This window comes from Fusarium flagelliforme (genome assembly GCF_020744385.1).
Source record: "Fusarium flagelliforme strain FIESC 12 MPI-CAGE-AA-0113 chromosome Unknown B0J16scaffold_8, whole genome shotgun sequence".
NCBI classification, from domain to species: Eukaryota; Fungi; Ascomycota; class Sordariomycetes; order Hypocreales; family Nectriaceae; genus Fusarium; species Fusarium flagelliforme.
Genome location: NW_025763510.1, coordinates 885,537 through 912,166, shown reverse-complemented (window position 1 = coordinate 912,166; position 26,630 = coordinate 885,537). Strand labels below are relative to the sequence as shown.

Here is a 26,630-nt window from a genome sequence, read left to right as displayed (position 1 = left end):
TTGAAATGCTGTGCGCCGATAGGTGGGGATATATTCGGGGGTCCATGAGGGGTTGAAGACTCAAAGCTGATAGTATTTTGTAAAACTTGACACGAAGTTTTCATTTCTTGGAAGTTTTGACACACGATCTAAGAGCCAGGACATAGATATAAACTTGAAAACTCCCATACTTTTGCGCACAACAATACTCATTGAACCAGCTTCGTAGGATACCTACGTCATTTCTTTGAAGCTATACCGGTTGACGATCCCCCGAGGGGCAATAGCGGGGCAAAGAAACCTCCACTGCAACGACAACTTCCTCACGCGATAGTTTGCGACAAATACAAAAGCGCGTGCTTTTTTCACTTCAAAAGCCATAAAAGTCAATCGCGAGACTATCCTTCATATACAGAACCAATCGCCAACATGTCCAGCTCTGTCCCCGTTGCGAACGCCTTGAGCGACATCTATCCTCCTGATGCGCTCGCTGAGCAAGGACCACGATGGAATAACCTCCTCAGCAAGTTCGAGTCTAATTACGGACATGCTGCTTCATTCGTTGCTCGCTCTCCTGGACGAGTAAACATCATTGGAGAGCACATTGACTACTCTCTGTACTCGGTGCTGCCTATGGCCATCACCGCCGACACTCTTCTCGCTGTCTCTGCTACACCCGCTGCCGACGATGCCAAGTCATTCCGCATCCGCATCGCCAACGTGGAGGACGACAAGTTCGAAGCTGCAGACTTTGAGGTTCCCTTTGACGGCGACGTTTCGATCGATGCGACCAAGTTGGAATGGACCAACTACTTCAAGAGTGGTCTGAGAGGTGTGATGGACTTGTTGAGAAAGAAGTATGGCAAGGATTTTAAGCCATGCAACATGAATCTGCTTATGGATGGCACTGTTCCTGTTGGAGGAGGACTGAGCTCCAGTGCTGCTGTGGTCAGCACAAGCTCACTAGCTATCATGTTGGCCAATGGAGAGAAGACAGTGGACAAGACTGAGCTTACTGAGCTTGCCATCGTGAACGAGCGTGCGGTAGGAGTCAACTCCGGAGGGTATGTTGTCCCAGCTTCGCGTATGACCAGGATATCGCTAACGCATCTTACAGCATGGACCAAGCAGCCTCAGTTTTCTCCGAGAAGGGTGCGGCTACCTTCGTCTCATTCAACCCAAGCCTCAAGGCCCAACCAGTTCATTTCCCTCCCACCAGACCCGAAATCACCTTCGTTATTGTGCAGTCTTTCGTTACATCAAACAAGCAGGTCACTGGCCCCATCCACTACAACCTTCGCGTAGTCGAATGTAGCATTGCAGCATCCTACCTTAACGCTGTCCTCAACCCACCCGGAACCGAGCTTCCGGAGGATGCAGGCCCCCTGGGTGTCAGTCTCGGAGGTTTCCACGATACTTTCTTTTACCACCAGAACGGCTCAGATTACTCCGCCGCCAAGACCCTTACCAAGGAGGAGGAATTGGAAAAGTTGATCGAGATTACCGAGAAGACGCTTACGCAAGAAGAGGGATACACACGAGAGGAGGTTGCCAAGGTGCTCAACATTACTGTGGAGGATCTGGAGAAGCGATTTATGTCCAAGCTTCCTGTGCGTGCTGAGCGTTTCAAGCTCCGCCAACGTGCTCTGCATGTCTTTAGAGAGGCACACCGCGTAATTCGCTTCATGAAGCTTCTGGAGAACCCTGTTCACACCGGAGCTTCGGATACCAGCAAGTTCAACGCAGAACTCGGTTCGCTACTGAACGAGACGCAAGCATCCTGCCGCGACCTTTACGAGTGCAGCTCCCCTGAGCTGGATGAAATTTGTGCTATCTCTCTTCGAGAAGGATCATACGGAGCGCGTGTGACTGGTGCCGGATGGGGAGGTTGCAGTGTGCACATGGTGCCGGCGGATAAAGTCGCGGCAGTAACAGAGGCCCTGGAGAAGGAGTATTTTGCCAAGAGGGACTTGACGGAAGAGCAAAAGAAGGGAGCCGTAGTGGTGAGCCGACCGGCAACGGGAAGTGCTATCTACTACGTCCAGGACGGTGTGAAGCCTTGAGGAATGACCATCTAGACACACGTGTATGAGCATCATGTCAACCAATGGCGGATTAGTGCATCAACAAGATCTTAAGCGTTAAAGTCAAAAAGTAATGGGTCTTTGAGTCGATCATGAGCATGGTCCAGGTTTCAGGAGAAAATTACAAATACGCACTGCGTTTGAGTGCATTTATCGGTCTATCCCACAGAGAGCCCGATAGCTTGGTCAGTCCTTGCAAGGAGATATCGACGATGTGACGCGAGTCTCCGGCCTTGGATTTCTGCTCAACCTTATTACCCAAAAGGAGAAGAGTTATCCGACTAAGCGGGACTGTCGGGACTTGTGTCGCAGAATGTGAGGCTCAGCTTACCCTTGTCTGTTGAGACAAGGGACCGAAGCGATGTCAGGCTGTGAAATGCCGTTCGGGATCACACGCAAGTGCCGAGATGGCAATGAACCTTCAGGGTATGAATGAAGCGTAAGAGTTCCTGGAAAGTTAAAGTTACGTTGACAAGGAGTACGACGGAGTTACGGACGGATGAGGACAAGCCAGGATCTTGTCAGGGGGTTATTTTGGGGGGACGTTGAAGAATGATGGAATGGCTGTGGCGTGGAGGTTTAGCCTTTGAGTTTTACCAAATATTCAGTAAGCGGTCACTATTGTTACAGGACAGGTCCCCGGGGAAAATCAGATCGACAGGGTCGTGCTTCGAGTTTACGAATCCAACATTGATACCATCGTAGCATTGCATCGTCTGATCCATTTAACCGAGCGGTCTTTGGAAACAAATTTAGTTTCTCCGCACAACTAACAGACCGGTTGATGCGTTGTGAAGAGTCACGGAAGCAGACCGAAGCAGATCAAAAGCCCAGACATTTTATCTTGGGATGTGTCAATGCTTCAAGTCATGCATATTCAGTCTAGCCTCATAATGGCGCGTACAATACAGGGCAGAGGACTCTGGGCTTTGGGGAAAAGAGGAAACCTGGGATGTGGGAGGAATTCAACCGAAGGAAACAATACTTGAGAACCTGGGCCCTGGTGATTTCCCTCATGTGTGGGAAAATTAATTTCCGTTTGTCTGGATTCTTGGTGTCGAGGCCTCATGTCACTTTCATTTTTGGCAAAAAGGCCAAGTTTCAAGCCTCTTGTATGAAAGTAATGCAGGGGGTTGAATGTCACCAACCATCTAGAAAGAAAAATACGGTGTTTGTGGCGTTATTTGATAAGTCTGCAGGAAAGACCAATCTTATCTGAATTGTCGTGATTAATGGGTAGACGTGATGCTTACTGGCTGAATACCGTGGCTGTTATTGGCTGGATGAGCTTTACTGGGATCAAGACATTTGATGGTCAGCGGTTTCTTAACTGTACAGCACTATAACTTGAGGGCTGAGATGAGATTATAGGGTCTTGACTGACATTGAATCCAAAGTATTATTATCCAGAGGATCAATTGTTTACCAAAGTGCCAATCCACTTGCAGCCAGATGCAGTCTTGGCCCAAGTCCCCCCCAAAGATGCCCAAAACTGGGGCTGCTGCAAGAGTCAAGTGTTCCCATGTTCCCCCGCGACGATCATAGTATCACGAGATACTTTCACCTAAGAGGAAAGAAACAGGCTCGACTCGCTACTGTTACAGTGACATAACCATCCGGGGCCGCGCGACGCGGATCCGGATGAGTTCCACACTTTTCCCCGTCTCCATAACGGGTGCATGGACGTAAAGCCACCAATTCAAGACCATGGTTTGGTTCCATGACCGTTGTGAATGAAGCCTGAGCACGATACATCCTTGGCTGGGCTGAGGCCCGACTGTAGAGTTGAGACTATGAGTTGAGTTTGTGATGGGATGCCTGTCTTAATTAGATGAAGACGGGGCTGCAGGTTGGATAGTGTGTATTCGGGAGTTCGTGGTGATAGTCTCACCCATACTAGTTGCATGTGGTCGGCTCATACCGCATGATGTTGAGTCTCGAAACTGGTACTGTGGCTAACGTTGGCTGTCACAGTGAATGTCAAGGAAACGCAATGCCGTATACAAGATCCTTGAAGGTATCGCGGATTAGGTTCTGATCAAAGTGACGACGCACAGGCACAGCCCACATAGAATAGACCAGGTGGTGCACTCCACAAGACTCTGTCGGCTTGATGCTCAGTGCCGATATACTGGTTCATCTGTTGACCGTGCTTTTGCTTCTCCTCGGTTCAAGTGCCGACCTCAGTTGTATGGATCAGGGTTTCTGCAATTAAGCATTTCAAGGTTTCTTTTGTCGTTGTGGTTGTAATGATCTCCAGGTACCGAAAGTAATTCCATTCGCATGGAAGTAATGTCTTGTCAGGGTATAGTCTGATGGATCTCATTGGGCCGTCGTAAAGAGACCAAGTCGGTTTAGAGCCAGAGCCAGGCAGTGTCCATGTCCTTGACCTTCCACCATTCATATGTCTTGATTCCCCTCCTACGATCGACGTTGGAAGCGGGTTCTTGCTCATCTCAACTCTTTATTTCTTATTTCTCAATCATCGTCAGCTTCGTTCTGTGAGAACCAGTCCACAGAAGATTTTGTCGTTAAATATCTATATATCTCTGCTTCAATCCGTCTCTTTTTTGTATTGGTCTTGGCTCTCCCCACTCATATCTTTCCTCTTACCCCAGAGCAACTGTATCGCATACCGCTATCTCATCCGCTATCAGTTGATCCCTGCTCCCCAGCTTTTCATTCGCGATCCAGGTCCAACGATCTGTCATTCTTTTTGGTCGCCTTATTCACTGTTTGGCCTTGGTCTTGGCCTGACCTTACTCGTTCCATATTATATACCCGTTTACTCCGGTATCTTCTCGTCTCCCACTTTACTTTCTCGCTCCGGCTAGTCTAAACCTTTTTGCTGGTGTTTTGGTTTTGGGGTTCTACAGGAAAGCCCTGACCATCTCAGCTTACAGCCCAGCCGAATCCTAATCCTCCACTTCCAGGGCTGACCGTGCTGTTTTTGGGGGTGTTGTTCGCTGTACTCCACTACCCATACAATCGGGTCCAGGTCTTCTCTTCAGCCCCAAATAACTTAATTCTTCCATCATCACCACAAACCATGTCTCCGGACTCGTGGTCCGACGCGGACAGTGTATCGCAACATTCCCACATGTCGCAACAAGATGATTCACTTGATCGGCAGCTGCTGCGTCATTTGATGCGACGCTATGGTCGCGATGGTATTGCTCAATTAATGGATGAGGAGGCTACTTCACCTGCTATTAACAGTGAGTAATAATTGACTCTGGCAGGTTGATCTTTGCTAACGTTTATGTCTATCAGTCAACGATGCGGCATCGGTTATCTCCTCCAGTACTTATTCATCAGTCAAATCGGAAGAAACCCCTAGCGTTTTCGATGCGGCAAGCATACGAACCTACTCGTCCGACAACTCATCCCTCCGAGGCAGTATTATCTCTAATGTATCGGCCCGTACTGCGAAGTTGCTTGGTCGCAAAGCTCCTCGTCCTTCCATCACCCACGAGGAGGAAACTTCACCCGCTTCGAATGAGTCAACAACGCCTGCGCCCAAACAAAAGGGTTCTTTCACATGCGGTTTTTGTCGAGAAGAGGATATCCAGAAGACATGCACACGTAAAAACGACTTGAAAAGGCATATTGAGGATTTCCACAACACCAACGCTCAATGGTTTTGCCGGCAAAAGGGTTGCGACATGGTTTTTGACTGGCAGACGGCATACAAAACTCATCTCAAACAAGCTCATGGTGGCTCCCGTATGTCTCTCGATGAAGCTAAGATCAACCTTTGTCCTCAGACTATTTTTGCTTGTGGCTTTGAGAACTGTACCCAAGTATTTGAAGCGCCCAGCGACGATGAGGCCGACACTGTATTCAAGGAGTTCGTGGCTCATGTTGTGAAACACTTCGATGAGGGTTCCAACAGCGGAGAATGGACCTATTCGGGAAGAATGCGAAACTTGCTTCGACAGACTGGTCTTATTCGTGCCTGGCAAGGTTCATCTTGGGGTGAGGATGATCGAAGTCAATTACAGTGGCATCCTCAGTCCAGCGGCATCCTCCGCAAGCGCCTAGAAACAAGACATCTGGGGGATTTGCAGCTTCTTGTCCAATATGCCATTGCTCTTGGCTCAGAACCATCATCTATCACAAAGTACCGCGAGGACTTTGTTAACCCTGTCAAGGATCAATGTCGTCAGGTCATCATGGGACACAAGTCTCGGGCACCTCCCTTGCCGCCTTCGGGTCCGACCCCAAGCGCGGATCAGTACCAGTTCCGCATTTCCCGAGGCAACACAAACCACAATCCTAATCTAGCAGCATACATGGCTACACAGCGCCGGGCATACCCAGCAAGGGCCGGCCCCGTTCGTTCTGGTCGCTCTGCTCGGCCCCCACGGCAGGCCATGCCCGTAACTTCGTCGGCCCCAGGCCCGATGCCACACCATTTCCAGTACGCCAATATGGGGGTAGTACCGATGTATGATCCGCGACAGCAGCACCAACAGCAACAATTTGCCATGATGCAGCAAGCCAATGGGGGTATCATTGCTGAGGACTTGCGAAGTCTTCAGTCCATGACCAACGGTGTACCTGAGCGGGACATTGATATGGCCGATACCGAAATGATGGACCCTTCATTCATGCAGCAGCCCAACTTCTCGGGCTCTTATGAACCCCAGGGTATGACTACCTCTGCGGCCGATGCTTCATGTCTTACACCTACAGACCCTATGAACCAACATATGACGTTTGGTTTCGACACAGCATATTCTTGAGCCTTTGGTATTGGGTAATAATTGGAAACACTCCTTAATATTTTCTTTTGTTTGTATATATCTGTCGTCGGACAGAAGTCGTGGTACACTCACCACTTAGCGATGGTTCTTTACATTGGGTTCGTTCATGGATGGGGAGTATTTGTAGAGCTCTCAGAGACATCTAGTTATCAAAAGCCTGGAATTTGGTTTTGAGTACCTTAGGTAGTGGGAGTTTGGTCTGTTAGTCTGTTAGCACGACACGTTTGAGTGTCCTCGATTTGATACCCCTAGCTTGAATACACAAGCAACTATATCCTCAACTACTACTTCGCCCCGTTTGAGTATACGTCTGAGCTACGTTAAATTGCGTTTCCTGTTTAGCCTTAATTCTCCACTCATGTTCGTCGATTTCATGTCCACTCCGCATGTTCTTGACGATGCCAGGGCATTGATGCTGGTCATGGATCCAATGTTGGGCATCTGAAGGACCCAGTCACTAGGTAGCAACTTGATGCCAGAGCTTCCCTACCACCCTGATCTACCGGCAGGCCTCGGAGACCCGGAAGGCACCGAGACTACCGAGCTTCTTTGGGGTCTCAACGATCCAAGATTAAGATATTACGCCTCCAACCCAAAATAACCCTGAAACAGCGATCATACTACATCGGGGGAAGAACACAGAGCATATTTTAGAGTTTACGGACGATGACATATTCTCAGGGCTGGAAGATTCCATCACGGAGGTTGACCCGGTTTACCGGTTAGCTCACTGGTTAGGTGACAACGTCTGATACATGGTTCCGTTGGTGTTGAAGCTATCGTGAGAACCACAACTGCCGAGCGCGGTTGTATTCCATAATAGTCAGGTGTTTACGACAAAGTTTACGGATCATCTCGTTTGAGACAGAAGATCTACCACCGTTAACTGTCAGTGCAGCTTGATGATGGTAAAGTAGTACAGGGTAACTCGGCTATACAGGACTGTTTGAGATTACGACTGAGACCATTGCATCCGTCGTTCTCGCTTGAGGATAATAGTGTAAATGAGCACGACGGATAGGGGTCAAACTTTAAAACCAGTTCCTAGCGACCGGGTACCTACGTTTGTGTTTGTGATATAGTGATTTGCACTTGATCGTACTCGATCCAGTCAGTGATCAGTAATATTTACAGAGTTCGCATCACCTCGAAAGCAACGCTCGGTTCACGATTGAAACACTATCCTCGAGTATCGTACGATCTAGTAAGGCTAAAAGAAGACGGCACCAAGTGATCAGTGCCTATAGTTTACCTAGAGACGAAAAGAAAGTAGTAAAAGCGGCAGCCAAAAGAGCGCGGACCAAAATCATTTCCATGGACGCGAAGAATATCGGTGCCGCGCAAGAAGAGGCCTGAGCCCTTTCGGAAGGGCAAGGATCCCCGCGATACGGTAAGAGGTTAAGATAGGGCTTACGGGAGGCTGTCCGATGAACCCAGGAGGATGCTTTACTATGGATGCCGAGGCATTGTAGTTTACAAAAGGAGATTTAAGAGGCGCCTCTTGATTGCTTTTTTAGTAACGGCTCAAACGGCCATGTATGTTTACTGGATATCGTGGCTTGCGTTCGAGAACCTCGGGCGCAGTAGGTGAATGAACCAAGTGGACATCCCTGACAGGGGTTTTGTATGTAAAGTGCCTAAATTGGGTTGGAGATGGAGTTGGAGATGGAGGTGAAACTCGTGGGTTGATTGATTGATGACGGATATGATTATGCTGGAGATAGGGGACCTGCATAATATCCACGTGGATGGCGCGTACCAAGAAGGGCAACACCTTGCGACTGATAAGAGATGGGTGGTTCTGTATGCTTGTCCGTGTGTCAGCAAGCAAGCAATCAACTATTCAGCTGGAGTTGAGGTTGACAGAACCAACATACAAACTCCCTTTGTCGGTGCTCTTTTTAAGGTTGCGTGCAGAAACCTCAAAAGGAAAGGCACATTGAGGATCTACAGTACGGGAACGGGTGGACCACGTGGGAAAAGCGTTACAGAAGAGGGAGGACGGGAGGTTTCACTCCACTGGAACTTTGTGTTTGATGTTGATCGTGAGTGTAACCGACGATTCCATGACAGAAATGTTGTGGTGAGACAGAGTGCTTTGACTTTACCCATGCGAGGCTCTTGCAGTATCTCAGTGTTCAGAATGCTCCGTGATGTTACATCAACTAATCGTGATGGTCTCGACTCTAGCCACTCGATAAGCTGAACGGCACAGTACAGTTAATATTCATGCCTTGTGAAGCAAACCAGTAATCGAGCACATCATATTATGTAGTTCAACCCGAACCAGTCAAGTGGATGACGACCAGGATCTAGGGTAATGAATAGGATGCCTCACAGACGACAGGAACAGAAGGAGAAGAAAGAAAACCGTGCAGTCATATTACGGATACCATCCCATCTTTTTTCATCTACCCCAGCCTTGACAAGGATATACTGTCTAGCTTTTGCCCATCACGAGACAAGCAAAGAGAGGCAACGTCCAAGCACAAGACGGACAATCAGCATGGACCAATCCTGTGGCTATGCTGGGATCTACGGTGCTGATCGTTGTACCCGAAACACGTCGCTTGCGCTTTGCTGCACGTAAAGTAATTCCAGTATCTGTTTTCGATACTCGGATACTGTCAGTTTCACCTTGGCTGATGCATAGATCTGGAGATACTCCATAATCATATCAATCAGCCACGAATGAGGAGAAGAGAGGTCCACCACTCACTCGCAATACGATGCAATGTTTTGCCTAGCCCAGGGAAAGATTCCAGAAGAAAAAGCAAGTGTACAAGAAAAAGCAAATAAGCGATTCACAGGGGAGCGGTCAGCAGTAGACAGATGAAACAAAGCAAACATGTCTCTCGCACAGCCAGCCCAGTGTCTGCAACAAAGTGATACTTCACTTTTTGCATCGTTTGATTTGCGAGGATCCGACCCAGAAGCCAGGACCTTTGATGGGTCTCCTTTTTCTTTTTCTTTGATTGTTGCTTCATTTTTTGGGAGATGGCGTTATGGTTGTTGTCGACTCCAGGGTCTCATTTCTGTACACGAGGCTGTGTTACGGTACCCGAGTAACAGTTCGTCATGATGGCTATGGCTTGAAGGAACAATGAGTCTTGCCAAGGATTCTCACCGTAGCTGGGCGAAACGATACTCTTACAGCAGTGTATTATAAGCAGGCGCCACAGTACATCCACGATTAATGTTTTGACCTCTTGAATATGGTCTTGGCAGTCTTAACTTTCACTTTCACTTTCAACCTATTGTCCTTTGGACCTTTGGTCTTTGGAACTTACAAGGGGTCCTTCTCCAAAGTGGCTTAGACTTGACCAGGCTCGTGTCATGACCCCCATACCCCCAACCAATACCGTCAGATGGCCACCCTCCAAGCTCCGCACCCTAAGGTCTCGGCAGGCCATTGATACGCCGTTCTCAAGTGCAGAAGCCAGAGATTGGCCCATCGTCATTTCCCGCTGAAACAGGGTCGTCTGCTGGCCCGCGTACACTAGCACTGATATGGATCTTGGTGTCTTGGGCAACAATTTACCTTGGCTTTTTTTCTTCAAAAAGTTTAGACTCGGTCGGGCTGATCACTCTCCGACCACGTTTTTATCTCTCTCTGAATTGCATTGCTCTTGGTCTGGGGATCCATTCTCCATTCCACTGTGGAGATTTTACATTCAAAGCGAACAGTTTCACATCCAAGTTTGGATCACTATTGCGTTGCTGCTCTGGCACCGATACTCGGAAGAAAGAAGCCACACTTTTGATGCTCGTCAAGGATTGAACTGACTAATTAAGTAGGTCAATCTGGCAAGATTCTGACACGACAAAAACTAAGCGTGACCAAGTGCTGAATCAGTTACGTACGGATATTGATGTCTCTTTGCGGAATAGGAAACCCAAACCGGGCTCAAGTCAAACGGGCTGTCCACAAAACCCTAATTCATGTTGTATCGACAGCAATGATGGAACACCGTAATCTCTCCTGCATGCAGCATTTTCTAGAATGACGGCAGAAGAACTTCAGATCATGTCGGTCATCTCCTTCTTACGTAGCATGTATCCGTAGGAGGGAGGGAGCTGGAGTCTGGAGACTGGAGACTGGAGACTGCAGCAGCAGCAAACTGGCAGGGGAACCAAGAGTGCAATTTGCTGAAACAGGGCCTTATTTTTGGCTACACTCCAGTCCAGTGAATCATTGATGAGATGACTTTTTAGCTCCAGCCGAGTTTTTTCTTTAATGGTGTCGGTGTCGGTGTCGCTGACTTGACTTTACTTGGTCGCCCCGTTACGACCCAGACTCGGCTGGGTCACAGCACAATGGTAGTAGCCCCCAAAGAGAAGCAGGCTATCGAGGATTTACGTTAGCAAGGACGCTTGACCTGTACGCTTAAGCATCTGTGGCGTCTCATTGTTTGTTTCCAAGCATTCATCTCTACTGTATCAGAATATGTATGTACCTGATGATCCATTCTCCCCTGAAATATCCAATTGCCGGAATAGTAGATCATCGTCAGGTACGTCACGTCAAGATGCTCGACCCGCATAGAGATGGACCATCCGTTTTTGAATAGAATTAGCAGACGAGGCAGAATTTGGCGAATGACGTTCCTGAAACGGCGTTGGTGGTGGACAAGGAACCCCCTTGTTGATGGAGTCACTAGTCTCGAGACTAGCCAGGACATGGATTGAACCAACGTGGGCCGACCAAGAGCGATCACTCCGGCAAGCCCGTTATAATGTCTCACACAAGTCCAGGGATTCGACGAAGGCTTCTAGAAGGACTTTCTCTTACTCTTTCCCTCTTTCTTCCTGATCTCTGACTCTCTTTCGCTCCTTCCCTCCCCTGCAACTGCACTTTGACTTGCACCCTCACTTCACTGCCTGCTACTGCCTGCTCGCCGCTCCCTTTCTTCTTCCATACATTCGCCCCTCTCTTCCTCTCTCCCAGTCGAGTAAAGTACAGTACTTACTCTCTTAATCCCCATCTCAAACAAGGACCCTTGCGTGTCTCTTCTGTTCGTCTTTTTACTCTAATTGATGTTGTCTCGCCTTTGTTTTAATCCGCCCTCATACCCACAAAGTTACCGCTATCACATCACATTCCAAGACTTTCTTGGTTCATAATCACGACTCAACGACCCAACTATCACATACTAATCGTCGCGGGCTGTCGATTTCCCCTCGTTTCGCTTTCAATCGACTCGACACGACTCGACTCTCTTTCATCGACGCTCCTTGGATCACGCTTATCGCCAGTCTTACACGAGATCTCAACCGACATCGACTCAACTTGATGATAGTCACACCAACAGCGACTGTCTATTATTGCTGACGTTAATTAATTCTGTCACACGGGTCGCCAACGATAGTTAATCCAGCGCTCAGTGCGCGTTAACGCTTCGACGATTGAGCCTTGGACATTCCTCAACCACAACCACACAACATGTTTCCTTTCCCAGGACAAGATGAGCCTGTGAGGCCGTTATCTGAAGAGGATCAGCAAATCCTCTTGGGTCTTACCCGTCGCTACGGCGTCTCCAGCCTTGTCTGTGCGCTCACCGGTCTCGGTGCTTCATGTGAGTGATTTCAATTACATATCAAATGTAGACCCTCTAACACCAAATAGCACGAGCCTCCACATTTTCAGCATCCACACTACTCAGCAACACCAGCGCGCCTTCATTATCATGGAGCAACTCTGATGCTTCTCACGCGCGATCCGATGCCGCTTCCATCCGAACTCAATCGACATGGCAGGACAATGCCGGCGACGTTCCCTCGATTCATGATGGTGAAGTTGGTAAAGTTACCGACCGTACGTGGCTCGATTCGCCAAATCTCATGCAGTCACCCATTCCTTCATGCGATGTCACCTCTCACCCGTCGCCCCGGCACGTCACACCAACCTCAAAGAAATACCAGTGCCCCATGTGTTTCTTGGACAACAACCCCGTTGGTTTCGGCAGGAAGAGCGATTTCAAGAAGCATCTTTACAACTTTCACGGTGCTGATGTGACTTGGCTGTGCAAGACCAAGGGCTGCCATCTCTCTTTTGCTACCGAGCGCGCTTACAGCACTCACGCCAAGGAGGCACACCGCATGGATGCTCTTCCTAACAGTTCAGCAAAGACAGAGTTGTGCCCCCAGGTTGTGTTTGGCTGCGGTTTCGGTAGCTGCAAGGACCGTGTCTTTGAGGCTCCCACCGGTGAGCAAGCATCTGCCAGCCGCGACAAGTACTTTGAGCATATCGCCAAGCATTTCGAGGATGGATTTGACGTGAACAACTGGGAGTACAAGGTCCAACTACACAACTTGATGCGTCAGTCCAAGGTCAAGTCTATCTGGAAGACTTGCATTTGGCCCAAGGAGAAGAGACAGCAACTCACATGGCGTCCTCGTTCTTCTGGCGACCTCAAGCGCATGCTCGAGGCTCGTCATCTTGGTGAAGATATCTCTACTCTGGTTCGCCTGGCTTTCATCCTTGGCACATCTCCATTTACCAACCCTACTACACCGCCACCAAGTGAAATCGACCTACAGTTCTCTCTACCGTTCCGATCTCAATGCTTGGCGGATGCAGTAGGCCACGGAGAAGGTGTGCAGATGAAGACAGAAGATATCAGTGAGATGAACACACCGATGGTCACTGTCACGAAGCAGGCCCCCACAACACCACAGCCACCTTCCTTCTCTGTCAGACGCATCAAGCAAGAAACTAGACCATCGACGCCAGTGGACAGCATTCCCGAGCCCATGGTTCGAGATGATCTCACAACGGGTCCTCACCCAGGAACACCATTCCCTATTCCTAACGAGCATGTCTGGCCTGTCGACGCACCCAAATTTGCACCTGATCAGATGAACACTTTTGCGGATGCTTCTATGACCTACATCCTTCCAGGTTCCGAGCTTCCTCAACAGCAATGGGACATGACTGGCATGCAACAGCACTTCCCTCAGCAAGACACTGTCATGGGTAATGTGTACATGCCTCCCCAGCAACCACAACAACCTGTGGCTGCCCGTCCCGCCACTCCTATTCCTTCAAAGCGACCCGGATCTTGGGGCAAGCGATTGAGCCTCGAGAACCTGCGCCCGAAGAAGAAGACCAGCGTTTACGGCAGCCCTGCTTCTGAGCACGAGGCTGTCCCTCCTGTACCAGCTATGTACGCCGACATGATGCATGCGTCTGTACCTACGTCTATGCCTGCGGGTTACGAACTGCCGATGCGAATGGGTCACCATCAACAAGGATACACATCAAACCCTGGCTTCATGCCCCAGCATCAACATCAACAGCAACAGCAACAGCAGTTCGGCTCACCCACAAGCTTCTACTTGGACGACGGCGACATGAGATTATAAGGCGTTTTAATCTTGGAACGGAAAAGCATTTTTTGAGCATCATGATTTCATTTTCACTGCCTTGCATTATCATATATCTGTACTAATAATCATTCCGTACACGGGCTAAAGAGGAGGACGAGGAACTTTACGACAGGATACCCCATCCTCTACATGACGATCTGAACTTTCTCTTATTACCCATTTCCTTGTTTGTTCTTGGATACATCTCAGCATTTGGACCACCACATACCTATTTCCTTTTTTTACACATCTTTGTCATTTTGTATTTTTGTTTTGTGATACCACGGTGTTGAAGAAGGATGGAATGGGATGAGACAGGAAACCAAAGCCACGCATGCTGCAAAGTCACAGAATTGTTATTTGCAGCTTTTATTTCCCCTTTGTTTTTCTACCTGTTGAATGTTGCATCTTTCGGGCGGTTTTGCGAGGATCATTATATCGGGATGGCAGATACCCCATTGTGAGCCAGATATATCTTTGGCGGGATACAAATGATAGATAGGAAGTCTGCATGTCAGCGAACAACATGAAATAATACAAAGTTTAAACAAAAACATTTGGCAATGGACAATGTGATGTGAATGATGAATTGTGTCTGGGCTACTCGAATTTAATGTTTGCCAGAGACCCAACACAGCTGCCTGCCTATGCCGACATTGTTGACACCACACGCCGTCCTTCTGCCTAGGTATGCAAACACCGGGGAATTCTTGTTGAGTTCAGAAGCCGATAGCCGTTCTCCTGCATAGGCGCTACTATCTCTGTCAGTAAAGTGTCTTGCCAACAACGGACACTACTTACTCTCAGTCTCTTGTCAATCACTCACAAGTAGGCCAAGGCCCATCGGTAACCGGCTGCGCCTCAGGAGGCATGCTGTCCAACTCTTCCGGTGTAAAGGTGCTTCCTGGTAGGCCTGGCTCGCGGGGAGTCAGGTACTTCTTCAAGAGTCGCTTATAGTAGCGATCGGTTCTCTGTTGAGCGCAGATTGGGCAGTCGTCCATCTCTGCGGTGACAGTGCTGGTGCCGGTCGTGGATGAAATTCGTGGTAGACTTTATGCAGGATATTTCGAGAGTTGGATGTGTGAAGAGGGAAAGTTTTCAGTGACGTGGGAGATGAGGAGGGAGGAAGTTAATTGTCATTATGCGCAAGGAAGGAAAGGAGGTGCTTGCTGCTGCCGGTCACTGCCTTATACAATCTGCTAACTGGCCAACACTGAATCACTGAGCTAAGAATCGCATGAACTACAACTTGATTGCAGTAGCTTTGTTACATTTCATTGCTATGGCACTCCTATGTTCTACTGGCAGAGAGTCTCTTTCGTATTTGAGTAGAAACATCGTGTCTTTCCTAAGCCTCAGTTACCTCATCTGCTCAGGCCTGCCCGCTGCTACTTGGAGCTTGAAGCTTGGAGCTGCCCCTTTGACTGGTGCCAACCATCTGCAACAGCACCAGAGCCAGAAGCAGCACCAACAACACCAGTATATCTGCCTATTTTCCCTGCGACACAAATTTAATGGCATTCAAGGCCTCGTCCTCCCTGCTCCGATCATGGAGACCGTCCATCCTAGGTATACTCTTTCCTCTTAACACACCTCTTCACGAGGGACACGGCGATCCCGGGACCGCAAGATCATGCTATCTAGCCTGTCCTAGGCAGAATGTTGATGGATGTCCGGCTCTTTCTTCGAACTCTTGTAGAGCGAAGGTCGTGCGCAAGGCCTCGCTTGTACCTTGGGTGCTCGGGAACATCGAATTGACTACTAACTCAATCACGATACAACGTGGAGGAGTTGCTCATTAGGCGAGACAGAATGGCGATACTTTATGTCTCTCAACTTTGGGTAGATTATATCATGCCATCCATCTAATCGCGATTGTCTGGTAGTTACACTCAAACTAATCTCCAATGCTCCTCACATTACTTGCGACAGTCTCCGGGGCTTGCTGTTTGAGACGATTTCTTTTATCTGTTCTGCTTACCAATACCACTCGGACATAAATACTGCCCTCTACCTGGGAAGTTTGGTACGATTGCCTGTTTGGTGAGTGATGCACAGAGTGTTGTGATAGATAACTTAAGGGTTTGGTCTTGGCACGAACTAGAAGACAAGTGAGTTTGATCCAGCTATATACCAGAGTGTAATACGGGAGCACCTACGTGGTCTTGGTGTTATGTATGGTTGCCTTATTTAAATGCAATCTTATGACTCATCGTGGAGGACACAAACATGATCTAACAAGAAGCCTGGCAGTGTCTGGGAAACAACCCGTTTGAAGTGATCTGACTGGCCCGCTTTTGCCAGGTATATATACCAAAATATGCAGTCACACTTCAACAGCTCAAGGAAAGCAGCTTGGCGCAGTGGAAGCGCGGTATGTCTCTACTCCACCTGCGAAACAATACCAGAGTACTAACTCATTACAGCCGGGCTCATAACCCGGAGGTCACTGGATCGAAACCAGTAGCTGCTATGAAGCTATCTTTTTTTGCAGTTTATTCCGTTGATATCTACCTAGATCGATAGGCGTTGGGCTCAACCCAGATGCCGTCAGATGGCTGTCACTGCACACTTATCTTTTGCATCTAGCCCTGACTCGCTCAAATGCAGAGAAAAAATTAGCTTGCTATAGACATCCAATCATTGGATATAATATGTCTTTCTTTCTAATCATGAACACTTACTCATGTCACCCAAATTTGACGTTTGTGTGCGTCCGGTCCTTCGGGGGGCACGAGTGGGCCCACGGCATCGGCCCCGAAGCTAGGATCCACCCGGTGCTCCGGATTTGTATCATCGACATCAGCGAGACAGAGGGCTTTACTATCTTCGCGGCTCGTAAAATGAACGATTGTGTCACAGAGACATCATGTATAGCATTCCTGCTAGTTTCACTTACGGCTCTCTTGTAAAAGTAACTGTCTTTGTTAAGTGAGGACAATAAGAGATCTCATGTTCCACCGTCAACTGAGTTCATACCAAGAACAACCATCAAAAGCAAAGAAGAGCTCACAGCACCATGTTTTCCCCCAGCCTATGACGAGAATGCCTCCAATCTGATCGCGAGCCTACCGCATACTGCCTTCTCCTTGATTCAGAACACCACTCCCAATCACGACTCGTTCTAGCTTGGAGTGGCTTCCTAATACACCAGAAACTGCCGCCTTTGTTAATTACAGTCCAAGTACTCGTTTCACGTGTCATACCTCTAATTGTCGTAGATATGGAAGTTGATTAATCTTGAGCTTCATAGACGGTGGGTGCTAATTGGTTGACGATCGCAAATTCTATCGACCAGGGGTAATTTATGTCGAAAAGAAAGGCGAGTTTGATACTGTTGAGAATGTACACAAATACGGGAGGAGGTGCCCCTGAAAGTAAAGACAGGCCTGGTGTCCTTTTGAATATAGTGGGAGGGAGCCATGAAAGCAACGGCGGGCCTGCTTCTAGCGTCGAGCTGGAACCAGAGAACGAGAGGAGCTGATGAAAGCAAAAACAGGCCGTCGTGTTGCTAGTATCGCGATAGGAAGTGCGAAGATGCCCTTGAAAATAGAGGCACGTCTGCTACTGATGTTGGAAGCAGAAAATGCGAGGAGCTCCCAAAAGCAAAGGCGAGCCTTACCAAAGAAACAAAAAGGAAGGCACCACCAAAAAACAAAAAACTGTCTGGGACGGGGAAGACAGCAGGATCTTACGGCCATGGAGGCTGCGGCGCCTCTTTGCCGGAGGCGTAGAGGAAGGAGGGTGAGAGTGAGATGGAAGAGGGAGGAGTCGGCGGCGACGGCTGGAGGGGATGGCCAGGATTGCTCTGTGACCGGCTCCCCTTTAAAGGAAGCCCCTTATCGTGACGGTTGAAAAGGCGGTCGACAGCTAATAAATACCCAATGTCAATTCTTTTCTTGCCATGAGGGCTCAGAAAGACCACTTACATATCCTGAAATGGTGCCAGGAAGACTCGAGACGTGTGAGTCTACCAAGTATCGCAGAACTAAAGCATTTAGCAAAATATTTCCCATAGAGACTTAACATGTTCTTACCCGAAAAGGGGTTTCCAGATGCACTTCATGCTTGAATCTATGTCTTTCTCAAAAGCTCCCAGGAGAGCAATGAAAGCAAAGGCGGGCCTAACCAAAAGGAACAAAAACCCGTCTAAGACATGGAAGAAAGCAGGATCTTGCGACCCCGGAGGCTGCGGCGCCTCTTCGCCGGAGGTGTAGAGGGAGGTGGAGGAGAGTGGGAGGTGGCAGAGGATGGTCAAGATTGCTCTGTGGCCGGTTCCCCCTTGATGAGGGAGCCCTCCTCGTGGCGGTCGATCTCCTCAACGGCCATCGTCCCTCCTGAAAGGGGTTTGAGGCAGGGTGCGCAGGATGGCATGTTGAAGGAATTGTTGATTGTAACCTGAGCCTCTCCAGGAGGGCAATCAGGTGCTTCAGGCAGGGGGTGCGGGATGGCACCCTGGGATTGTAGATGATGATGGAAAGGAAAAGAAAAGGAGCCATACGAAATGACAGCAGACAAGGTTACGTCAGGAACCAAGATCCATGGGGACGGGAAGGAGCAGGCGAGACATGGCGGAAGTCCTCAGGGAAGACACGACGCTTGTTACCGAACCCACGACTCGGAGAAGGAAGGAGCCAAAACTGCAGAGGTAAAATTAGTTGGTTCTCGGGCACGTTGTTCACTCTCTTGTACCCTGGAGTTTAGAGCGGACTCTCGGGTTTCTTTTTCGTAAGCCCACACAGTGACTGATTGTCCCCGAATATAGATGAGATACTCAGGTGCATTTATGTCTCTTTGGTGGGCTGCGGAATACAACTGCGTTGCTGGAATCGAACTTCATCAGTGTCACTGATGGTCAATGGCCCCATTGACCAAAATCGTGTTGTTTCGGGCTCCCTCTGCCGCATTGGGTGCCTGTTTACAATGCAATAAGACAGAAAAATTCTTGACAGAGTAAAATCTCCTCGCTCCAACGCTCAGCTTTATGCTTCGGATCCGAAGGCGGTTTCCTTTTGACTTGGTGTCTTGTCACTGACCATATCGCCAAAATGATACTGTCAAGCCAAGTAGTCAAATTCTTTGAGTCTAGCAGCCAACACAGCACAAGCCCAGGCCAATAGTACAAGCTTTAGTTTTATAGAATTTCTCATATTAACTACGCTCGATGTTGTAAGAAATACATGCAATCACTTGCATTCCGAGGAACCTACATCCAGTACCTAAGTATGCAGACTCTGCCACTTAACACACCATGATCACTAAATCGCGGCTTTTCCCCATTACGTCTTAGGGACAAGTACTCAGCAAAGCTTGAACAATCCTTCATTGTGCATCATCTGTACTCCTCCATCTTCCGTACGAGGTTATTCATACAACAGGTACCTTCGCAGCAAACCCGTCAACAGTTGCTTCTGTAGCTCATGGAAGGTAACGGGAGGCGGGCGGGAGCGGCAAACAGTGGGGCTGCGATATCAAACCCCACCACCTCACCCAGCACCACTCCCACTTCAAAATTCCAGAACTCCATGAAACTAGCTCCAAAAATTACAAAAATTGTCGCATTCGACTCGTCTTGGTCTAGGGATCAAGGGAAAAATGCCAAAAAAGTAAAAAGAAGCTCCCATGACGAGACTCGAACTCGTAACTTTCAGATTTCACTACTTTGTAAAAGTCTGACACGCTAACCAATTGCGTCACACGGGACTACGCTTGTTGGAAGGAGCGGGTTCAAATTTGAGGTGAAGTTCCTTCCGTTTGAAGTTTCCAGAGCATTTTTACTATTTTTTCAGTTATTTTTTCTAGACATATTAGTATTGTAATTAACAATAGTATAATATGTTTTTAACATTAAGAAAAAAAGAAATTATCTTGGAAATTGTATTATTTGTTATTTTAGTATACTGCTGTCTGGATCTATGCAGACACAAGCCACGCCGCAGACTACGGAGTGAAGCGCGATACGTCGATTGATGTGATTGGACTCGGATACCCAATCCCTGTATACAGACTATACGATACGTGACATCTACTTGCTCAGCCTCATTTCGGTTCGAACGGCATATTGAATCCTTGCGAGGTGGTCAGATAAGGAAAAGAATAAGATCTATAAATCGTCTATGCCAGGAATCTCTTAGACTTCCCACATACACTTACATCCATCAGCATCTCGACTCACCAACACCAATGTATCAAGTACAGTCGCCATGTCGTGTCGAAGACGGCAAATACATCGCGCAAAGTAAAGTTGCTGCATTTTGGGATGAGGCATGGTGGAGATTATCATGGACAGGTCGAACTAAAGAATATGTGCTCCGAGGTATTACGGACCGAAGTCCAAAGAACCTTCTTACCGATAGAGAAGTGAGGAGACACCAGAAAGCAGTTCACAACGAAACAGGCGATATTGTTGGCTACGCACGTTGGATCATGCCAGAGTCACACAAGGACTCTTGGCTTATCGCTCAGACCCCTGATGTGAGCGACGAGGAGAGAGAAATGTTCACGAAGCGTCATTCAGAAGCAGAATTTGAGCCTCGTACGGATAACGATAAATTGGATGACCATATGGGCGGTTGGAGAGAGAAGTACAAGCATGCCAACTGCATGGGTAAGCATCACGGAAGACACAATTGCATAAACTGATAGTCGAGCAGAACTGCACTACATCGGTGTTCGACCGGATCACCAACATCAAGGACTTGCAAGTATGCTTGTCAAATCTGGCCTCGAAGCAGCAGACCAGCTGGGCATTGATGTTCTAGTGGTGGCTACAGGCCGGCGTGGTCAGAAGCTTTATTCAAAGCATGGATTTGAGATTTTGGAGGAGAAGAGCCAAAGCATGGCTAAATTTGGCGTTGATGAGCTTTATGAAACTTTTGTCATGATTCGTCGAGCTAAGCAATGATGGAATAGCTCATGAGCCAACAGTATCTTTCGAGCACCTGTTTGATAGACATGGACATATCTGGGGATGCAGCGTGCAATAGTTCCCGTTACGAATTCCAAACTCTTGACGAAACTAAATATCAAAGTATCTTGGTGTGCTTCTACAGTTTAGACTTGATTTTGTCTCCAACCTTCTTCACCTCGCTGCTAAACCGATAAACGATATTATCAAAACTGCTTTCAGGAAAGATGTAAAGCCACTTCAACTCATTGTCGCCACAAAATACTCCATGCTCCGCGTCTCCAGGTATCCAGACCAGCTTGCCTTTAGAGACAGGATATCTTTCTCCTTCGATCTCTACTTCTCCCGAGCCATCAAGGATGTAGTAAACTTCTGCTTGCGTATGGCGATGAAGTGCTAGGGCGCCATTGCTAGGGCATTTCGCGATACCGCTTGTCAGGGAAGTGCTGGCAGTTCCTGGTGAGGATAAGAGCGTGTGCCAGGTTGCGTTGCCTCGTTCTTTTTCAGTGAATGAGGAGGGCGTGTTCTGCGATTGTGCAGCGGTATCAATGATTATGGGCTTGCGTGAGGTTGAAGGCATGGCAAGTATAATACTGAGATGGTTGTATAAACTAAGTCGGGGAGGTATATGACTATCAATCTGGCGAAGTTCGATGGCACGCAGGGAGCAAGGTCTCTTATACTTTTGGATCTCAGGCTGAGCCAGCTTGCAAACTTGAAGACATCGTGTCCATGGACAAGGAAAATCTTGATATTCAAGGATCACTGTGACGAAACCAGAAAGTTTACACGGACCTAGTGTCGAAACAAGTAAAACATGACGAACCATTGAGTCAACTCATGGATATACCCCATTATATTGATTCGCACGCCACATGGCTGAGGGGTTCCCACCAATAAGCATCCACTGAGTTGTGAACTCATCAACATCTAATGCAAGAATTGCTATCTTTCGCCATTTGCGAGTTTAGTCTATGTGATGATTTTTATTTATAGTCCGATCTAAATGATAGCTAGAGATGTTATAATGATTGGTTGTTGAGTTCAGAAAGAATCGGCGCTGCAGTTTTATGACCATACGATAGCTGTACACGGACAGACCACAAAATTAACTATTTACCTTGAATTTATCTGACGCTAGCCTGGTGATACTTTCGCTCCTAAACACAGTTTTTACTCTTCGTGTATAGTATAATTGCACATCATGAGACTCAAGTGTGCTTATATTTTGCCCACCCTATACGTAGCATCTGAGTTTGGCTTTGCCGTCCACGAAAGCAAAAGGCGTCCAGGGTCGTGGTAACTAAGCTTTCAATGATCTCTAAAAGCTCACACCTTCTCAGAAACCAGAGATGTAAGAAATAGATGCCCCTCCTTCAACAATTCATCGCTACTGTACGTCCGGCACTTGGGGAAGAGGATTTATCTAGTAGGACTGGAAGAATTTCAAGAGCTTCCAGTTCTGAAGTGAAGTAATGAACGAATATTTAATATCATGACAATTGCCAGAAGAAGAAAAGATCCTTGATCACAGTCATGAAACATGTCAAAGTAGGTATAGGTGACGTTGAGCCTCATTAATGAATTGAAGTTGAAGTTTGTGGGGAAGCTTGTAGGATGGGTCCCGGACCGGACGTGCCACCTTCACATGGGAGCGATAGCGGGCAAGATCCGAGATGAACACCACCATCATGAATAAATAGATCGATGCAACAACTGCCGACAGCGATTACAGATTTACTGGTCTATCTCTAACCAATTCACAGTGAGATAATTCAATTAGTTGCTCCACAACTAATGAGGTCCATATGCATTGTCCCAGATCACATTCAGAGGCGAAAAACGGAGATAAATGGCCGCATGCAAATTGAACCAGTTCAGGCTAAGGCAAAAAGGATCGGATACCTGACGGAGAGCTGCTCCAGCTGTACGGAGTAGGAAGATGTTCCCCGCCCGCCACCTTCCCGACGTCAGAGGGTCCTCTTATTACGGAGCTCAGCTCAATCCCTGGGGAAACAGAGGATTAGATGTCAGCGGCTTCCCTTGAGATGAGTCAAGATTTATTCTGACGTTATCAATTGACGGTCAGATAAACGGTGAAATAAACGCCATTCATGGCTGTCAAAATCTAAAACTGAGTCGGTTTTTCAGTTCCTTTGGTCCAGCTAACGCCAGCTAGAGGGGAGTAGAGGCCCAGCTAGGCCGTTCTCGCAGCACATCTGGCCAATCCGAAGGCTTCTACTAGTGGCGATATCGGCCATTCACCTTTTCACTGATTGGCTCGTGGGGACCGATACTCCCCCTCCCCGGCCGTTCTGGCCTTCATCGCCCCTGCCTTGACCTGACTCTACCGCTATCCCACCTCGATTTGGCTGGGGGAGTCACCTTTTATTGCGGTACCTTACCCCACAAGTTGACCGGTCCCACCCCGGCCACCGGCCCTCCGATAATTGCTGAGGTGCTTTGCTGTGATATTTTTTCCCCCGGGCTCGCCCTCGATTTCCTTGGTCTCTTTCTTAGCGGACAAACGAAACTCAAATCCCTTTTTTTCCTCTTTTTGCCTCCGCGCGCCTTCACGAACAAAATTCAAGCATCTCCCCTCTAGGAATTCAATTGATCCTTTTGAGTTTCTACTGACCTTCAATTTTTAATTCTCTTGCGCGTCTTGAGCCTCCTGGCTCCTCTCTACTGGTCTTGCCTCAAACGAGCTCTTAACCTCCACAATGCTCCGAACTCGCCAGGCCGCAAAGGCCATCCGGGCCGTCGCTCACGCTCGATCTTTCACCACCACATCCGCCGTTGCTTCTATCCAGACTTCAAAGAAGGTTGCCAGCACTAGAAATCAGTCTACAGCAGCTGCTGCGTAAGTAGATATCTCAATTGTGGCGTTGAGAGTTGCCCCGCGCTTGTGGCATGGGTAGCGATTCGCGCGCACATTTTCAACAGCAATGGCAAAACCAGATGGCTAACATGTCTACAGCCCAGCACGCGATATCCCTAGCCCTGGATTCAACGTCGAGAAGAACCAGAGCAATGTTCAGCCTCTCGTCAACCCCCGAAAGAACGATATGGATGAGTCGTACGTAACCTCTAGCCCACATATTCAGACATACTCTAACCACGAACTTGCAGATTCATCGGAAAGACTGGTGGTGAAATCTTCCACGAGATGATGCTCCGACATGGCGTGAAACATATCTGTATGTCGCCCACTCCACGTCCCACCAAATAAGGCTGACCTGAATCATAGTTGGATACCCTGGCGGTGCCATTCTCCCCGTTTTCGATGCCATTTACAACTCAAAACACTTCGACTTCATTCTCCCTCGCCACGAGCAAGGTGCTGGCCACATGGCTGAGGGTTATGCCCGTGCTTCTGGCAAGCCCGGTGTCGTCCTTGTCACATCTGGTCCTGGTGCTACAAACGTCATTACACCTATGCAGGATGCTCTGTCAGACGGAACCCCCATGGTTGTCTTCACCGGTCAGGTCGTCACAACTGCCATTGGTAGTGACGCTTTCCAGGAGGCTGATGTCGTTGGTATCTCCCGTGCTTGCACCAAGTGGAACGTTATGGTCAAGAACGTCGCCGAACTCCCCCGACGCATCAACGAAGCTTTCGAGATCGCCACCAGCGGTCGCCCCGGTCCCGTTCTCGTCGATCTTCCCAAGGATGTCACTGCTGGTGTCCTAAGAAGGGCTATCCCCACCGACGTTGCTCTGCCTTCTCTGCCCAGCGCTGCTTCCCGTGCTGCCATGGACGTTACCAAGAAGCAGCTCGAGGGTGCTCTCCAGCGTGTTGGCAACCTCATCAACAAGGCCAAGAAGCCCATCATCTATGCTGGACAGGGTATCATTCTCTCCGAAGGCGGACCTGAGATCCTCAAGGAGCTCGCTGACAAGTCTTCCATCCCCGTTACCACTACTCTCCAGGGTCTAGGTGCTTACGACGAGCTCGACGAGAAGTCCCTGCACATGCTCGGTATGCACGGATCAGCCTACGCCAACATGGCTATGCAGGAGGCCGATCTTATCATTGCTCTCGGTGCCCGTTTCGATGATCGTGTCACTCTGAGCATTGCCAAGTTCGCTCCTGGTGCCAAGGCTGCCGCTGCTGAGGGCCGTGGTGGTATCGTCCACTTCGAGATCATGCCCAAGAACATCAACAAGGTTGTCCAGGCCACCGAGGCCATCGAGGGTGATGTCGCCACTAACCTCAAGGAGCTCATGCCCTTCGTCGAGTCCAAGACCATGGAGAGCCGCAAGGAATGGTTCGGCAAGATCAACGAGTGGAAGAAGAAGTGGCCTCTGAGTGACTACGAGCGTGCCGAGCGCTCAGGCCTTATCAAGCCCCAGACCCTGATCGAGGAGCTCAGCAAGCTTGTCGAGGGTCGCAAGGACAAGACCTACATCGCTACTGGTGTCGGTCAACATCAGATGTGGACTGCCCAGCACTTCCGATGGAGACATCCTCGTTCCATGATCACCTCAGGTGGTCTCGGTACCATGGGTTACGGTCTTCCTGCGGCCATTGGTGCCAAGGTTGCCCAGCCTGACGCCCTTGTCATCGACATCGATGGTGATGCCTCTTTCAACATGACCCTGACTGAGCTCTCCACCGCTGCTCAGTTCAACATTGGTGTCAAGGTTATTGTCCTCAACAACGAGGAGCAGGGTATGGTTACTCAATGGCAGAACATCTTCTACGAGGATCGATATGCCCACACTCACCAGAGCAACCCCGATTTCATCAAGCTTGCCGAGGCTATGCGCATCCAGAACCGACGTGTTGACAAGCCCGACGACGTTGTTGATGCTTTGAAGTGGCTCATCAACACCGATGGCCCTGCTCTGCTGGAGGTTGTCACCGACAAGAAGGTTCCTGTCCTGCCCATGGTCCCTGTCGGTTCCGGTCTACATGAGTTCCTCGTCTTCGACGGAGGTAAGTTATTCGCAATTATACGCACCTACAAACAAATGCTAACCAATTCTACAGCTAAGGACAAGAAGAGACGTGAACTGATGAGAGAGCGTACCTGCGGTCTGCACGGCTAAGCTTGAACCCCAGCTTAACTTAACAACAAAAACCGTCAACCATTCGATACCATCTATTCCCTCATGTCCCTTTTTATTTTAACCATTTCTTGATTCCATCACTTTTCGGAGTTTTATTTTTACTGGGTTCTGCCGGCGGGCAAAAGCACCTTTTGGGGTTTATGAATGAGGATCATCACCCGGAAGACCAAAAAGTTGGGAAGGCTGGGTTACTACGGTTGGATGTAGGAGAGGGAACTCCTCCATGTGTAGGATCAATGCGCACATGATGTCGCGAGAGGCGACAAGTCACGCCAAGGGCTGTAGGCCGAGGGGCGTTTTTCCATATACCACCACATAATGAATATTGTTGTGATGACTTTTACTTAACTTGTTCAAAACCTCATGCGTCTACAGTCTGAAACTTATTTATGCTAATTCGCCCATAAGGGTATCTGAAGGCTTGACTGTTGAGACTACAAAAGCCAA

The 26,630-nt window shown here is 48.6% G+C and overlaps 6 protein-coding genes and 1 non-coding gene across 7 annotated transcripts; 5 read left to right on the top strand and 2 right to left on the bottom strand.

The window, feature by feature from the left end:
* Positions 1–256: 256 nt before the first annotated feature.
* Positions 257–2,529, top strand: B0J16DRAFT_190659 (ribosomal protein S5 domain 2-type protein). The gene is made up of 2 exons (XM_046122786.1): positions 257–1,043; positions 1,097–2,529. The coding sequence occupies exons 1-2, from the start codon at positions 409–411 to the stop codon at positions 2,040–2,042; spliced, it is 1,581 nt and encodes a 526-aa protein (XP_045977770.1). The 5' UTR covers positions 257–408; the 3' UTR covers positions 2,043–2,529.
* A 2,583-nt stretch (positions 2,530–5,112) lies between these two features.
* B0J16DRAFT_275168 (uncharacterized protein) lies at positions 5,113–6,811 on the top strand (the record flags this gene model as incomplete). The annotated part of the gene is made up of 2 exons (XM_046123697.1): positions 5,113–5,281; positions 5,337–6,811. 2 exons carry the CDS (start codon positions 5,113–5,115, stop codon positions 6,809–6,811), a joined length of 1,644 nt encoding a protein of 547 aa, XP_045977769.1.
* Positions 6,812–11,984: 5,173 nt separating this feature from the next.
* On the top strand, positions 11,985–14,377 carry B0J16DRAFT_190454 (uncharacterized protein). Its single transcript, XM_046122784.1, has 2 exons — positions 11,985–12,408; positions 12,459–14,377. The coding sequence occupies exons 1-2, from the start codon at positions 12,276–12,278 to the stop codon at positions 14,195–14,197; spliced, it is 1,872 nt and encodes a 623-aa protein (XP_045977768.1). The 5' UTR covers positions 11,985–12,275; the 3' UTR covers positions 14,198–14,377.
* A 5,440-nt stretch (positions 14,378–19,817) lies between these two features.
* On the bottom strand, positions 19,818–19,903 carry B0J16DRAFT_t316. The gene has a single exon. It is a non-coding gene; the product is annotated as a tRNA-Lys (tRNA).
* A 445-nt stretch (positions 19,904–20,348) lies between these two features.
* On the top strand, positions 20,349–21,241 carry B0J16DRAFT_350095 (acyl-CoA N-acyltransferase). The gene is made up of 2 exons (XM_046129005.1): positions 20,349–20,807; positions 20,854–21,241. The coding sequence occupies exons 1-2, from the start codon at positions 20,384–20,386 to the stop codon at positions 21,102–21,104; spliced, it is 675 nt and encodes a 224-aa protein (XP_045977767.1). The 5' UTR covers positions 20,349–20,383; the 3' UTR covers positions 21,105–21,241.
* A 5-nt stretch (positions 21,242–21,246) lies between these two features.
* Positions 21,247–21,723, bottom strand: B0J16DRAFT_405807 (RmlC-like cupin domain-containing protein; the record flags this gene model as incomplete). The annotated part of the gene is made up of 1 exon (XM_046132924.1): positions 21,247–21,723. The coding sequence occupies exon 1, from the start codon at positions 21,685–21,687 to the stop codon at positions 21,247–21,249; it is 441 nt and encodes a 146-aa protein (XP_045977766.1). The 5' UTR covers positions 21,688–21,723.
* A 1,912-nt stretch (positions 21,724–23,635) lies between these two features.
* Positions 23,636–26,526, top strand: B0J16DRAFT_350094 (thiamine diphosphate-binding protein). Its single transcript, XM_046129004.1, has 5 exons — positions 23,636–23,970; positions 24,088–24,186; positions 24,240–24,307; positions 24,358–26,049; positions 26,104–26,526. The coding sequence occupies exons 1-5, from the start codon at positions 23,831–23,833 to the stop codon at positions 26,160–26,162; spliced, it is 2,058 nt and encodes a 685-aa protein (XP_045977765.1). The 5' UTR covers positions 23,636–23,830; the 3' UTR covers positions 26,163–26,526.
* Positions 26,527–26,630: the final 104 nt, after the last annotated feature.